The 15,874-nt window shown below is 38.9% G+C and overlaps 1 protein-coding gene across 1 annotated transcript in view; it reads left to right on the top strand.

Annotated features, from left to right (window-relative positions):
• Vamp7 (Vesicle-associated membrane protein 7) overlaps positions 1-13,277 on the top strand; it is a 38,392-nt gene extending 25,115 nt beyond the window's left edge. Inside the window, exons 5-7 of the mRNA XM_067156824.2 lie at positions 119-186; positions 7,211-7,303; positions 12,854-13,277. Of these exons, the coding sequence (XP_067012925.1) occupies positions 119-186; positions 7,211-7,303; positions 12,854-12,922 (230 nt within the window). The 3' untranslated portion in view covers positions 12,923-13,277. The remainder of the gene's footprint in view (positions 1-118; positions 187-7,210; positions 7,304-12,853) is intronic.
• The last annotated feature ends 2,597 nt before the right edge of the window (positions 13,278-15,874 follow it).

The following is a 15,874-nucleotide window of genomic DNA, read 5'->3' on the forward strand; positions in this document are numbered from 1 at the left end:
TGTTTTAGCTATTGTACCCCAAGTCAGTTGAAGGAATGAGACTTGTGTTTGAGTTAAGAGTGTAATATTGTCCTAAGTCTTGTTTCATTTAAGTTATGTAAATATCTCTCTTTTTCAGATAACGTTGCAATGCGAGGAGAGCGGTTGGAGTTGCTTATCAACAAAACTGAAAACCTTAGTTCCAATGTAAGTATGTCTGTTGTTTTATTATACAACACCGGGCGACTTGGCCGTGTGGTTATGGACGCTCAGCTGTGAGCTTGCATCTGGGAGATAGTGGGTTTGAACCCCACTGTCGGCAGCCCTGAAGATGGTTTTCTGCGGTTTCCCATTTTGACACCAGGCAAATGCTGGGGCTGTACCTTAAGGCCACAGCTGCTTCCATCCCATTCCTATCCCATTGTTGCCATAAGAGCTTTCTGTGTCGGTGCGACGTAAAGCAACTTGGAAAAAAATATATACAGCTTGTTAAATGTAATTGTAGTCAGGCGTCTCCGAAAACCGTAAAAGAGTAGTTAGTGGGACGTAAAACAAATATTATTATTAATTGTAGTCATTGCATTTCTGTGGCTTGGTTCTAAAAGGGCCAATGCCATTTTTTATCGAAATTGAGATATTAACTGATACAAACGCGTTTTATCCTGTCTTGCAACATGTTAAAAGAGCCAATGTCTCTGTTAAGTACTAAACGAACAGTTAACGTTTAATTAAATAAGCCCTTGCCAATAATGTTAGATTACCAAGAAAGATTAGAGACCTGGCAATTTTTAAAGAATACGATAGAAAAAATTAGTGTTTAATAAAGTGACTTCCACAAAGAAAGTATAAAGTTATTTAAAGTTAGTTGTTGAAAAAAATAATTGGAAAACTATAAGCAAAACTTCAAATGCTCGTAGCTCAAAAAGAGGTTTTTTGACATTGGCCCTTTTTTTAGAACCAGGCCACAGATTTATCAGTTTATTATCATAGTATGACCAAAAGTAGAAAATGCCAGCATTGTTTGGAGCTCTAGACGTCAATCATGTTTCTATCAGGTTAAATAATCACAAAAGAGATTTTTAAAATACTTACAATATTAAAAAAAGCTGGCTTCTATCCACGTGTGGTACCCTATAGTGATATGCTTCTAAATTCCGAAGTGGAGAGTTCAGAAATTTGCAGACGTAAAAAAAGCTGTAAAATTTATTTTTAAAATTGTAAACTATGCTATTGATAATCCTGAATTACTATGTGTCTACAATTCCCATGCACCTCGCTTCTATTTTAGAAATACCATAACATTTTTAAATGAAAAATCCAGGATGTATGCCCATGGTAACTCGGTGAACAAGGCTTTTGAATTTTTGGAAAAAATGTTGATATTTTATATTTATATTATAGGAGATTAGGGTATAATTTAGATATAAGTACCAGCATGTTAATTGTAGTTTATATAACCTAGTTGCCACTGTAATTGGGACCTAAGTCCTGTAGTGTGCAATAAATAAATAATTAATTAAGATTGCTAGTGTTTAGTATCAGTCAGGAATTCTGTATCACTCTGCAAGTTTGAGTTTTCCAGCCTGTTTCATAGTTTTGCTAGTGGCTTTACGTCACACAGACGCAGGCAGGTCTTATGCCGACGATGGGATAGGGCTAGGAGTGGGAAGGAGGCGGACATGGCCTTAATTAAGGTACAGCCCCAGCATTTTCGTGGTGTGAAAATGGGAAACCACGGAAAGCCATCTTCAGGGCTGTCGAAAGTGGGATTCGAACCTGCTATCTCCCGGATGCAAGCTCACAGCTGCGTGCCTCTAACTGCATGGTCAACTCGCCCTGTCTGTTTTATAGTGCTGTATATGTGTGTATGATTGATGTATGGTCCTATCCACCTACCTAGCTTACTATCTAATCTACACTAATCAGGACTAGAATTGATTTTGCGAAAAAGCTGATTTGTGCTAATGATACAGTTACTTTCTGACCGTGAACTCAATTTAAATCTGTTGCACCTTTGGGGAGCAAGCTGTTAGCCTCAGGAATGTTCAGTTTTGCTTGACAGCTAGCAGCAAGATTGTTGAGCCTGTTTGTGCTTGTATTTCACATTCCATTCAGGAGTTGGAAACATATGTTGTGTTCGCTGATACAATGAAGGATAGTAAATGTTTGTTGCCTGATAGTCTATATCTGGATTAGGAACATAATCATCTGAATTTGAATAGTGTTGTGCAAATTTTTCTTGTGACAGCCTGGTTATGGATTCAGAAAGTCATGAAATTCCTTACTAATTAAGACAAAATTAAAATCTGTCAGAAAATGGACTGAAATCTGCATCTTTAAGTGCGCAGAGCGTGAATGTTGGAACTCGCAGGTTCGAGTTTTAACTCGGTCACTTGAGTTGGTCGAAGTTTTGTTAGATTCAAAATAGCAACAAAAGTTGTAACCATAGTTTGAGCTTAGCATACACAAATAAATAATGAATGGAATAATAATAAAATAATAATAAAAATAATAGAATAATGCAAAAATATTGATATAAAATGTGAATAAGGAAATAGTAAAATGACGCAGTGGCAGTGGTTACACATCAAAGCATGGAAACGTAACGGATAACTTTCAGTACTCAAAATTAAATCTGATACAAGGGAACACTTGCAGGCCTAATAATGACAACTAGGACAGGATTGTGGAACGTGGGGGCCCTATGAGGTCCATGGGAACGTATGACGTTATGAGGGAGAAAAGACTTGCAATAATACACCCAACAGACAAATAATTATTGAGAAAATGAACATACAATTATAAATGAACAAATAAATGAACTGCGGATTAACTGATACTTGAGACACAAAACAAAAGATGTGTAAGGGAAACAATTAAACTCTTCGGTCATGAACAAACTTTGACATAGAGGTTTACATTAAAGTTAAATTTACGGAATGAAAGGAGGCAACCTCGGATGAATCAAAAGTTAATTACGCTATTCAAGAAAGTGTGTTACAGTTACAATTACAACTAGAGTTAGAAAAGAAGGTCTGCCTCCGAAAACAACACGTTGCAGACTAGCATAATAGCTAAGTCATACAAATGCTCTATTTTGGTAAATGTGGAAAACTAGAAACTCCGCACATAAGATGAAATTCTACATAATTACGGAAGTTACATAAGTGGGAAAAGTCCAAAACACAAGAATGCATATAAATAAATATAAGGCAATAACATAGCGCTTACCTTGGCCGTCTGAAGACCCATTGCGGGACGGACGTAAAACGCATCCGTCCGCTGTAGTGATCCAAATTCAAAGACGCGGACAGATTAACTCGCACACGCGAGGAGCCACATACAGGAAATCAAGTGATTACAAATAACCAATAGCAACACTCCAGTTTGCCACATTCACCAATTAAAAATCCTAATATACTGGCCAATAATAATAATAATAATAATAATAATAATAATAATAATAATAATAATAATAAGTGAAATGCGCACAAATGTGCAAGAAATTTAATTTAATTGTCTTTACTGGCCAACAAAAGCACGTGTATTTTGGCCAATGACAATGATTTTCTAGAATAATCCTTTCTGCTGAATTTGCATATTAGCGGATATTACCAAACGACAGGAAAGGGCCACTTACACGTGGCACACCCTGCCTCACAAGTCGTGTATAAGAATCCACATCCCTTTATATAATTTACAGAATAATATACAATTTAAAACAGGAAATGTAAATACCCAGATCTCTTTGAACATAAATCTTCTTCATAGTCCATTTCTTCATAAGCCTAAATATGTAATCATTTTTAAACGTTACACCCCATTGATTTTTCAAGTCTTTTCTTGAGGTTTTTCAGAATAAGAAAGCTACATACAATAATTTGCTTTGCATAAACACTTCAGTTCTTTAAATGTTACATAACAAGGACTTCTGTTGCTTCACTGATTTCTGTTCACTGCTGTTCAACAACGGCCACAAAAGTCATTCTCTCACAGTAGCACATGATCGAGTGTAACCTCCAATTCATTGTCTAAAAAAGTGTGACCAGAAAGAGTGTGATCTACAATAATACTTTGATATTTTTATGGCCCATTAGTGTATTCAGTAGTATGTTTTCTCGCTTAACACATTCTTTTTCCCTGTCCCTTGCAGAAAAGTCCTAATGAGGTTTCACTGTATATTAAGTTTAGGAGTTATAACTGCTTGAGTGAAACATTGATATGATTGTGCCACAGTGAGAAATGGCTGGCCACTGTGGGTAGTTGTGTACCAGATAGCCTGGACAGCAGTGTATTAAAGCATGTGTCCCTGTTTATTCCCCACGGTGAAAACTATGTCTATCTTCATCTAGTTGGAAGATATTTAAGGTGAAATACTTAAGAAGGCCACTCTCTGTATATACAGAATTTATTTGCATAATGGACACATGTGAATCTTTCCATTAATTTTAAAAATAGCCATGAGTATATCAAATACAAGAACGAGGAAATTGAAAAGTATGGTATGAAAATCAGCGCAGAGAAAAGCAAGACCATGGTGATATCAGGAGGAGAAAGACAAGGGAAAGGCAGTGTGAAAATTGGTAGTCAAAGCCAGGAAATTGTTGACAGTTTTAAATACTTGGGGAGTAAACGAATGCACAATACAAGGCTGGACATGGAGGGTGCAACAGGGCAATGCATTCTACCGGAGTCTAAAAAAACCTTGTCTGGAATATGGAAGTGAAAATTGATAATTTACAAAATGTATTATGTATCCGTATTGACCTGGACGTTGACAAGTATGGAGGAGAGTGGAATTCAAGCCAGTGAAATGAAACACTTAAGAAGTATGATACCGGGTGAGTTGGCCGTGCGGTTAGGAGTGCGCAGCTGTGAGCTCGCATCTGGGAGACTGTGGGTTCAAACCCCACTGTTGGCAGCCCTGAAGATGGTTTTTCGTGGTTTCCCATTTTCACACCAGGCAAATGCTGGGGCTGTACCTTAAGGCCACGGCCGCTTCCTTCCCATTCCTAGGCCTTTCCCGTCCCATCGTCGCCATAAGACCTATCTGCGTTGGTGCGACGTAAAGGAAAATAGCAAGTAGAAGTATTATGTGTGAAATAATTTTGTGTGGCTATTTTTAGCCAGGTGCAGCCATTTTTAGCCAGGTGCAGCCCTTGTAAGGCAGACCCTCCGATGAGGATGGGCGGCATCTGCCATGCGTAGGTAACTGCGTGTTATTGTGGTGGAGGATAGTGTTGTGTGTGGTGTGGGAGTTGCAGTACCAACACCCAGTTCCCGAGCCAAGGGAATTAACCATTTAAGGTTAAATTCTCCGATCCTGCCATGAATCAAACCCGGGACCCTCTGGACCAAAGGTCAGCGTGCTAACCATTTAGCCATGGAGCCAGACAGAGTGTGAAATGATTTGAGAAAGGAGGTTGGAATAGAAAACCTAAATGAGAGAATTGGTAGGAGTAGACTGAGATGGTTTGGGCATGTAAAGAGGATGGAGGAGGAAAGAGTACCAATAAAGAGTGCTAAAAGAAGAAACCTGGACTGGAACAGAATGGTGGAAGGGAAGAGGAAGGTGGTGCGAAGTGCCATAAATGCCGCGACCTGGCAGGAGCTGGACAAGGGGAAAGGAGGAGGAGAATGATAAGTCGTGATAATATGCCATTGCATTTAGTTCAGTTAGTTAAGAGATGTACAACTAAATGAGATCACAGGGATTGTTGCAACCAAGAGGATTATGGAGCTGCTCTGTTTATTGAGGAATGTCCTCACTTGTATGCAGGATCTGCTCACCGGTCCAAAAGTGAACACGGACCCCTCCATATCAGAGGCTCTTCCTGTCTGTTGTTATCCAGTATCCGGGCTCGGTATTTATTTACATGGATGATTTGTGGGCAGAAGCAAAAGCAGGCTGTGTGTTCACTGTCTTTTAGAAGTGGAAATTTGTAGCGTGTACACTGCAGAGCACTATGCTATTTCTGAATCTCTGCGGTACACACGGTCCAATCAGCATCAGCACTTTCTGCTGTGTACCGACTCCTTGAGCTCGTTACAATCTATTGATGCAAGCTTCCCTTGGCACCCTCTGGTGCAGCATATCCAGGTCCTGCCGGCTGGGTTTCAGAGTGCTGGCACCAGAATCACGTTCATGTGGTTCTCAAGCCACGTAGGTGTACTGGGAGACGAATTAGTTGATAGAGCTGCCAAGGAGGCGATCGCATTGCCCCCATTACCTAACAAGGTTTCAGCCAGTGATATTTGTTTGACATTTGCTGGTGTCCTGTTCGGTGTTGTAGTGCCAGGCCACTCCTCTTTCAAATAAGCAGAGCAGTTAAAGGAACTACAAGGGTTTGGAAGTCTTCCGTTTGGGTTTCTCGGAGAGATGCAGTGGTATTGTGTTGTCTTGAGATCGATGCTATGGTATAGCAACCCACTCCTACTTACCGAAGGGAGAACACCCCCACCCCCCACCCCCCCTTGCAGTATGTACTTGCGGTGGTTATCTCACGGTAGTACACATATTTTTAGAGTGTGCAGGCCTGGCCGATCTGCGACATAGTCTAAAACATAAGATAGGTAAATTAAAAAAAGTCTAAAACTTCCAAGTACCATCTCCCTCATTCTTCAAGATGACGAGCAGTCATTAGAACACCTTGTCATCCATTTTATGACGAATAGTGGCCCAGTTTATTGCATTTAAAAGTAAATTTTCTATTTTTTAATTTTTATTTTATTGTTAACTGCTCTTTTATTCTATCGGTTCTTGTGTTTGCATTTTTAATCTTGAATTATCTATACGATTTCATTTCAAAGCAATGACATGTTCCATTTTAATATATTTTAATCAATTTAAAATAGTTTTATAATAAAATAAGGCATTGCGAATTAGATCCGCTGATTATTTTAAATTCATAAATTTTTTTCTTCATATTTTTAAAATTTTAATTAGTGGGTAAATTGTTGTTGTTATTATTATTATTATTATTATTATTATTATTATTATTATTATTATCATCATCATCATTATTTTTTGTTTCATCTCATACCATTATGGGCTGGTGATCTAGACATTAGGCCCCTTTAAACAAGCATCATCATCGTAATCTTCTATTGCTCATTGGGAATATTACATCTAAACACTTGTTATTTGTGATACTGTGAGCCATTCGTGTATATTTTACGTCTTCACTGTGTGTTCTCGAAGAAGTAATATTGTTGTTATGTTCTGTTGCAGTCTGTCACCTTCCGCAAGACAAGCCGCAACTTGGCCCGGTCCATGTTCTGGAAGAACGTGAAGCTGTACGTTGTCATCGCTATGGTGGTCACGGTGAGTCATCCACAGGTGTTGGAGAGAATTAGCATGAGTCAGTGTTGTTGTCAAGGACAGAGTTTTAGCAGCTCGCCAGATGCAAGTCAGGTTGATAACATAATCCATATGAGGCGAACGACCTTGATTCTTGGCTCCTTGAAACTGTAACAGTCATCTTGTCTATAATAGTGTCGTATCATTTCCACCTGGGTTTAGTTTGATGGCAGTCAGCATCGTTTGTTGGAGGGGAGCTTTGCCGTTAACTCCACTCTTCTTGTTAACAGAAGCATGCGGCAAGTTCCTGGTCCTTGTGTTGTCAAGCCTAAAATTCTTTAACTTTCAACATTCAGCTCAGAAACTGTCATTTATGACTAATTTCAGAATTATTAATGAACAATTGTAAAATGAAGTAAGCAGTCATAATTGTTAGGGATCATTTAGAAACTTTTTTTTTTTTTTTTTTTTTTTCAGTAGATATGAGTAGATGGGATTGTATTACCGTATTTACTCTTACGTTAGGTCCCACTTTTTCATTTTTACGGCCACAAACTGTAAGTGCGGGCTCCAGTATGTGAGACCCTTCCATTTTGTATGGTGAGCACACGACTTTCAGGCCTACACACCGTATTTACTTGCATAATGGACGCCACGGCATAATAGACGAACCCCAATTTCTCCCTTACGCAGGCAGTGCCAATGCACTGAGAGACTTAGTGTCTTTTACTAAAATTGATGCCTGCTAGGCTATCAGATGTTACACTGTAAATATGTATTCCCACAGGCACTGCCGGTGGTTCTAAGTAGCCTATGTCCCCATCTGGGTGGGGGCAGCAGAATAACACCCACAGTAGCTGAGTCCTGGCATTGCTTCCACTTACTTGTGCCAGGCTCCTCACTTTCATCTATCCTATTCGGCCTTCCTTGGTCAACTCTTGTTCTTTTCTGACCCCAACTCTATTAGGTTCCCAAGGGCTAGGCAGTCTTTCATTTTCATGCCCTTTGTGCCCCTTGTCTTTCTTTGGCCGATCCCTTCATTTTTTTAAGTGTCGTATCCCTTCTATTTTTCATCTCTGATTAGTGTTTTGTACCTAGAGGATGGTTGCCTAGTTGTACTTCCTCTTAAAACAGTAATCACCACCACCACCACCACCAAGTAGCCTACGCAGTGGCCTCCCCACGGCATACACTAGCCATGCGTCTTGGTAGGTGTGCTAGTTAACTGATGAGCCCAAATTGGCACACTGGGGTGAAGTGCTGGCAACCAAGGAGGCGTTAGCTGGAAAGTTTATAATGTCCAATAACGGACCAACTATATTGGAATTATGAATTTACTCGGACAAATATTTCAGGCTCCCTATGGGAATCAGCATCTACATCATTGTCTGGTACATCTTCAACAAATAAATCATGTCTGTATTTTCCAGCCTTGTAGTCCAGGACTTGGGCATCAACACTCATCGAGGAGTCATCTTAATGGTTGTTCAGTCTTCATATGGTATAAATGTTGGATAAGGAGGAGACCAGATAAGTATAGAAAAAGGGAATACAAAAATAAATACAAGTGGTCAAAGAATAGGAACACAGGACAAACTGTTGCTTTCTCTTTCCACATTGTCCTTCCATGGTGTTCGTCCTGTTGTGTGTTCCTCTCTTATCCCTCTCCACCTCTCTCTATATTGTATGTATTATCATAGTCATCCTCATATGCAGTTTCCAGCTGTTGGCTGGGTCTGCTCGGAACATAAGCCTCTCCATCTCCTTGTCTTCCCACCACTTCTCTTCTCCATACACACTCTTACACTCCTTTTATTCACCTGTCGCTTGGTCTTCCTCTTGGCCATTTTCCTGTTATCTGCATTTGTTCATCCTCCTGGGTATCCTTTCCTCTGTCGTTCTCTTCATGTGTCCATACCATCTAAGTCTAGATGCCTCTATACTGTTCTGTAGTGGCTCTTGTTTTACTACATCTCTAACCTTCTCATTTCTCATCTTATCCATTCTTGTCACTCCTATCCTGCTTCTCAAAAATTGCCTGTATCCTAGTCACGGCTCTCTGCCTTTATGGTGCGTATGTCAGAATAGGTACACGGTACGTCCTGAGGGACGTCCTTCCTTGTGACACATCTTAGGATTATTTCCTTCTCATTTCTTCCGCTTTCCTCTATGATACTTCCCAGGTACTTGAAACTCTCTAGCTTGCTAAGCTGTTTTCCCATCCAAGCATCATCACTCTCGTAGGTCTCTCCTTTTTTTTCTCCCCTAGCTGCGATCACTATCTTGCTCTTTTTGGCATTAAATTTAATTCCGTATTGTTTCACCTCATCATTAGTCATCGGATTTATGTGCTGTAAAAATCACAAATATGGGCATGTAGTTATGTTGCAAAAAGTGGTGAAATATGGATTTAAGAATTTTTCGTGCTACTAAACACTTACATGAAATGCAAACATAATATTCCTTTGCTAGACTCGTGCGATTCACCCGCACTAATACATAAAATCATGGTCTTGAATAAACAACTGAATGAAAAACGGAAATCCCTCTATGAAGAGCTGTGGCTGTTCCGCTAGTACAAACAGTCTGTGCATAGATTTTGAGATGTATCAGTCCATCAGTGTTCAACTGTTAAAACAATATGAACATGTCTCCTAGACAGTGTGTTAATTAATACACATGATAAACCAATTCTTTCCGAGGCTAGTTTTACTTTTGAAAGCAGGCTTCAGAAATGTAGTTTCTAAGAAGCAAGCTTCAAAAGACTAGGAAAGACAAAGAAAGAAATGAGAAGATTAGAGAACAAGCTGGAATAAATCAGTCCCTGAAGGAGACCATAACTAGGGCACGTTTGCGATGGTTTGGTCACGTCAAACATATTCCGCCTGTCCAGGGCGTATTTTAATTACCGGAGTTCACAAATACAATGACTGAATGGAACATGTTAGATGAGACCTTCAGAAACAACCCCCGGCATCGAAGTCCATCCTCCCTACTTTCACATATACCATGGCTAAACTCGAGAGCAAAATGGATCAATGGTCTTTTCTCTATGAAAGTTGGCACTAAATTAATTATGTAGAAAGTAGGGGAAGCTAAATATAAGAGGAATATAACTATTACTACCAAATAAGAAGAAAGTTGTTCCTTACTCTGAATCATAACCTTTAATGAACTGAGAAAAACACATACGAAATTATATACGAGAAATATGCCATATGATTTTATGGAAAAGAAATATATACTATCTTTCTGAGTCTATCTTAAATGTCTCTTCAGTCTCTATCTGATCTGCATCTTTGCACTTCATACTTGTAATGTTATCGAAGAGGCGTCCCCCTTCTAACAAATATTCACTAACAGTTATTACATTCTGTACACTAAATGATTTAAACAAACACACATAATGAAAGGCGCATCTCTATTATTATTATAATAATAATAATTATTATTGTTGTTGTTATTGTTGTTATAATAATAATAATAATAATAATAATAATAATAATAATAATAATAATAATAATAATAATAATAATGACTGTAGGTTGGCATCATTGGATTTGCATGTACGAGCTCTCCTTTCTCTCGTTGCACATAACTAGACCCCAGCTCTCCCTACCAGCATAGGGCCACTCGCGTCCCGGGCGGGGAAAAACATGGCACATTGTGATACTAGGATGTCGTGACGTGCTCATTATGATGTAGTGAATGGTTTCAGTATGACAGAAAGAATTGCAAAACAGTGGTTGCATACTGAGATTACTGGAAAGAAACCTGTTTGAAGAACTACGAGGAGATGGCTGGACCAAGTGAAGGAAGATATCACATCCAGAGGAATCAACTGCGATGAAGTCTTGAATAGACTAAAATGGAGAGCGCTCATAAACCATACCTGGGAAGCTGGAGTGGAAACATGATTATGATAAACCAATTAGTAAGGTTTGTAAGACAACCCTGTGAAAAAACAAAACAAAAAACAAACACTCACAGAACAGTGGGTTGTATTGAATAGGTGGAACAGTAAAAATACCTTTGTTATTTCTTATATGAATAACTTTCAATATGGGGAAAAAAAAAAAAAAAAGAGGATAATAACTTCTAATAAGTGGTATGTTCCGAGCTATCAGTGGAGAGATGGCGTAGAATGACATCAGTAGATGAGTAAGTTTGAGTGGTGTCAATAAAAGTAGGAAAGATCACAATATGAAGATAAAACTAGAATTCAAGAGGACAAATTGGGGCAAATATTCGCTTATAGGAAGGGGCGTTAGGGAATGGAATAACTTACCGAGGCAGATGTTCAATCAATTTCAAATTTCTCTGCAGTCGTTTAAGAAAAGGAGGTTATGGCGAGAAAGCTCACGGCGCCGATACATCAGCTCTGTCCTGTTTAGGGATATTGGTCATTTGCGTGTCTGTTAAATGAGAACAGTTAATCGTGACAGTAACTTAAAGCGATGAATTTGCGTTTCACTCTACAGATATATCCACCAGCCATACAAAATGTTTTTATTTTCGACAAATGCAATCTGTCGACTGTGAATGTGTATAAGTTATTGCGTGGATCTGTTTTGGTTGGCTTATGAATACAATAATTTGATCTTGCTATCAGTTTAGTTTCGAGTTTGTTTAGTTTCTTTGGAATATCGTGTGTTCCCTGTACTCCATCTATTAAAGAAGAGATGGCGTGAAAATACTAATCTTTTGTATAGACCGTAACAGTTCTTCTATAGGACTAATACATGAAAGGATAATGATGAAGAACTATTTAAAATAGCTTTTACTTGAGTCTGCCTTATGATTTATTTTACCGTACATGTTTCGGGAAAATCATCGGTGATGTCAGTGCTCAGTCACAGCTGCTTATCGCGCACCGGACCGCGAGGACCTGACATCGATGACAGTTACGTGTACAGTGAATAACTTTGTGCCAATTGCAGCACGCACATCATATTGATATAAAATTATTCAGAATTAAATGTTCTTTCTTTCACGTCTAAGAGTAGAGAAGAAAGACACAAAGTCTGATCATTCTGTCATTGAAAATCATCATTTATTTTTAAAATTTTATTTTCAAAGTTTAATCATTTTTTTGGCTTTACCAATAATAATACGTCCAAGCTATATTCATTTCTGAAATGCTCATAGTTTCCCGTATTGGTGTCATTTATTTTATTTTAATGTGTGTTAAACTGTTTACATGTTGATTTTTTGTAATTTGGTTGGAAAATCACAGAAATTAGCTTGAGTCTCTTCGAGCAAACCCCTGCATTTAGGATGAGTGCCAAAGGGTTAAATAAAGTCGTATTAATATACAAACAGTCGATGTATCTTGACATAACCTCTCAGGTTTTGTTTCACAAGACAGATCATACAACACAAATAATAAATGATATGACCACGATTTATGCCAAAGAAAGTCCATACATAATTATGTAAATACAATAATACCTACTAAGCAGGCTCTGTATTTCAACTATTGTGTCCATTACACTTGTATGAACGTATGGGCAAATAAAATATGCATTTGCGTACAGATCCGATGTCTACCATCATGTATACTTGTGTTGACAGGTGGTGGTCTACCTGATCGTGTCGATGGCCTGCGGAGGCCTGGCGTGGCAGAACTGCGTGAGCAAGTGAGGCGGCGCTGCAGTCTTCTACTGGAGTATTTATCCTGTAGTCTCTACCGAGTGTTGGTAGGACTGGGAAACACTAGCTCGTAGGACTCCTGTGATATGTTTTGTACCCTTCCCCCACCTCCACCTGTCGAGCACCTAGTTGGCTTCTCTCCAGTGTGTGCGTGCGTGTGTGGGTATATGTTATATATAATCAGTGGTGATGCTTACGGAGATGTGTTTTATTGTATGGACTTGACTTTGCGTTCCGTTCTCTCGTTACTTAAGTTACTCCTGCATTTTTAACCTTGTGGTTTTTTTTGTAACAGATGATGTTGACCTGGTTCCTTTATCAATTAAAGTCTGATCAGTTATGCCATTTTGGTTGAGATTTTCTTCCCTCCTTGGTACCCTCCCTACCAAGCTCATCTACACTATTATTATAAAAAGGGAGAGTTAATTTGTTTGGTTTTTAATTCATGAAGAATTTTAGTTTACGAGTCCACCTTTCAATACTTAACACATTGGCGACAGGCCCCGAACAGAGGCTTCTAAGAAAGAAACTACACTGCTGCACTCAAGAAGCGTAAGCTCATGTAATAGTAGGCTTTATTTTTTTTTTCCTGGGGTTCTAAAAATCTAGAAATCAGATGTTAGTTTAGTATTTTACAAAGTGCCTAAGGACACAAACTTTTAAAGGAATGCTTTTTACTCTTTAAGGCCAATTGTACATACTATATAACTGTATGAGTTTTGCCCTACAAGAAAGTTTTTATCAAAACTGGGTGTTACAATAGTTTTATAATAGTTATATCAAATTGATAACGGGACTCAAAAATCGGACTTCGAATTACGTGATTTCGAATTAACCTCCAATTCGCAATTCAAAAGTACCAACCCTTGCCGCGTTACGAAATATTCTAAGCCCGTTACTGCATGCCGTTAACCTTGATTCACAGTTTATACCTTTCAAATGCCATGAAAAAAGAACTATTTCCAAAATGTATCCAAAAAAGGTGCATTTACAGTATTCAAATAATGCACTTGCATATCTCACTGCAAATATAACCTCACGCAACGAGAAAAAAAAAAAAAAAAAGCACGATTCAAAGACGAGGAGAAATCTATGCTGGCTCCCACGTGCAAGTGCTTTATTCATTGGAGTACTATACTGTATGCATTTTAGATGCCTTGTATTTACACAGAAAGTACCCGTTGCCCTTAAAATCAAACTTTCTTATGACTCTATCCTTGTACGATTTCCCGCCATGGCACTTCTCTCGTACTTCAGAAATGTAAACACTTGCCACGTCACGAAGTATTCTAAGACCCATTAATATATGCAATCACCTCGATTCACAGTTTAAACCTTTCAAATGCCATGGAAAAAACTATTTCCGAAATGTATCCAACAAGGTGCATTTACAATGTTGGATAAATCACTGACGAACATAACCTCACGCAACGAAAGAAAAAAAATCGCACAATTCAAAGAAGAGGATAAATTATGCTGGTTCCCCTGTGCAAATGCATTATTTTTTGGATATCTATACTGTTTGCATTTTTAGATGCTTTTTACTGGGATGGATAGTGCCCGACGCCCTTAAAACGTAGCTTATCGAACTTTTCTATGACGAGGGGATAAAGTTTCTCGCTTCCATGTGCATTGCAATTGCAACGCACTACAATGACCCCCGTCCCCGACCCTTGTACGATTTACCGGCTGGCACTTTCTCCTTTAAAACCATAAGACCGTTTGGGCTCGCATTAAAATAAAGCAATGCAGTTTCATCGGCAATGACAGTATTGTTCGGTGCGTACGAATTTATTATATGAGCCGCGCTTTTTCGTCAACTGTTGGCATCGCCAGTGTACGCGCATTCTGTTTTCCCGCACACTGCCTGTTGCGTGATATTACGGCGTTCCTGAAAAGGTTGAATACAAAAGAATTCAGATTTCATTCAACTTGGCAATCATGAAACGCCCTGTAGACCCACCGAAGTGACTAAGTGCGGAAAGCTACCGTACCCCTCCACGTTCCGGAACACGCATTCTATTATGACACGGATAAATTTCGAGTTGAAATTACTCTTAACATACTATTGTTTTAAAATGTAAAGGCAGTTTCGAATTAAAAGTCTGAATTTCGGTAATGGGACCGACATTGTACTTCGAATTACGAATTATCCGTATTTCGAATTAAACAATTTAAATAACATGCAAAACGGTATCTCATGTTTCCGGGAACAAGAGCTTCTTCGAATTACGTGGGATTTTGAATTAACCGATTTTGAATTATCGAGGTTTTACTGTAAATGTCTCATGACGTGTCTATTACCCCACAAAGATTAATCTAATCTCTGTAATATAATCACATAGATTTCAAGTCACATATGTAATGGGTAAAAACTTACAACTCAGTTTAGAATGCTCTGTTAATGTTCTTGTACAGGTATAAATATTTCATATAACTATTTGAAAAGCCATGCAAAATTTCCTAGGCTCATTGAAGGCACAAGAAGGTGCCGAAACCGGTCCCTAAATGACAGATACCGGGCGAGTTGGCCGTGCGGTTAGAGGCGCACGGCTGTGAGCTTGCATCCGGGAGATAGTGGGTTTGAATCCCACTGTCTGCAGCCCTGAAGATGGTTTTCTATTAATTTCACTATTTTATTGTATTGAATAGGTGGAAACATTTATCCTTATCTGAAACTGTAAATTTTGATTCAATACGGACCAGAATGAAATTCTTGACATTAAATAAGTTGGTGCCGGGCTGAGTGGCTCAGATGGTTAAGGCGCTGGCCTTCTGACCCCAACTTGGCAGGTTCGATCCTGGCTCAGTCCGGTGGTATTTGAAGGTGCTCAAATATGTCAGCCTCATGTCGGTAGATTTACTGGCATGTAAAAGAACTCCTGCGGGACTAAATTCCGGCACCTCGGCGTCTCCGAAAACCGTAAAAGAGTAGTTAGTGGG

Source organism: Anabrus simplex, chromosome 12 (genome assembly GCF_040414725.1).
Source record: "Anabrus simplex isolate iqAnaSimp1 chromosome 12, ASM4041472v1, whole genome shotgun sequence".
NCBI lineage: Eukaryota > Metazoa > Arthropoda > Insecta > Orthoptera > Tettigoniidae > Anabrus > Anabrus simplex.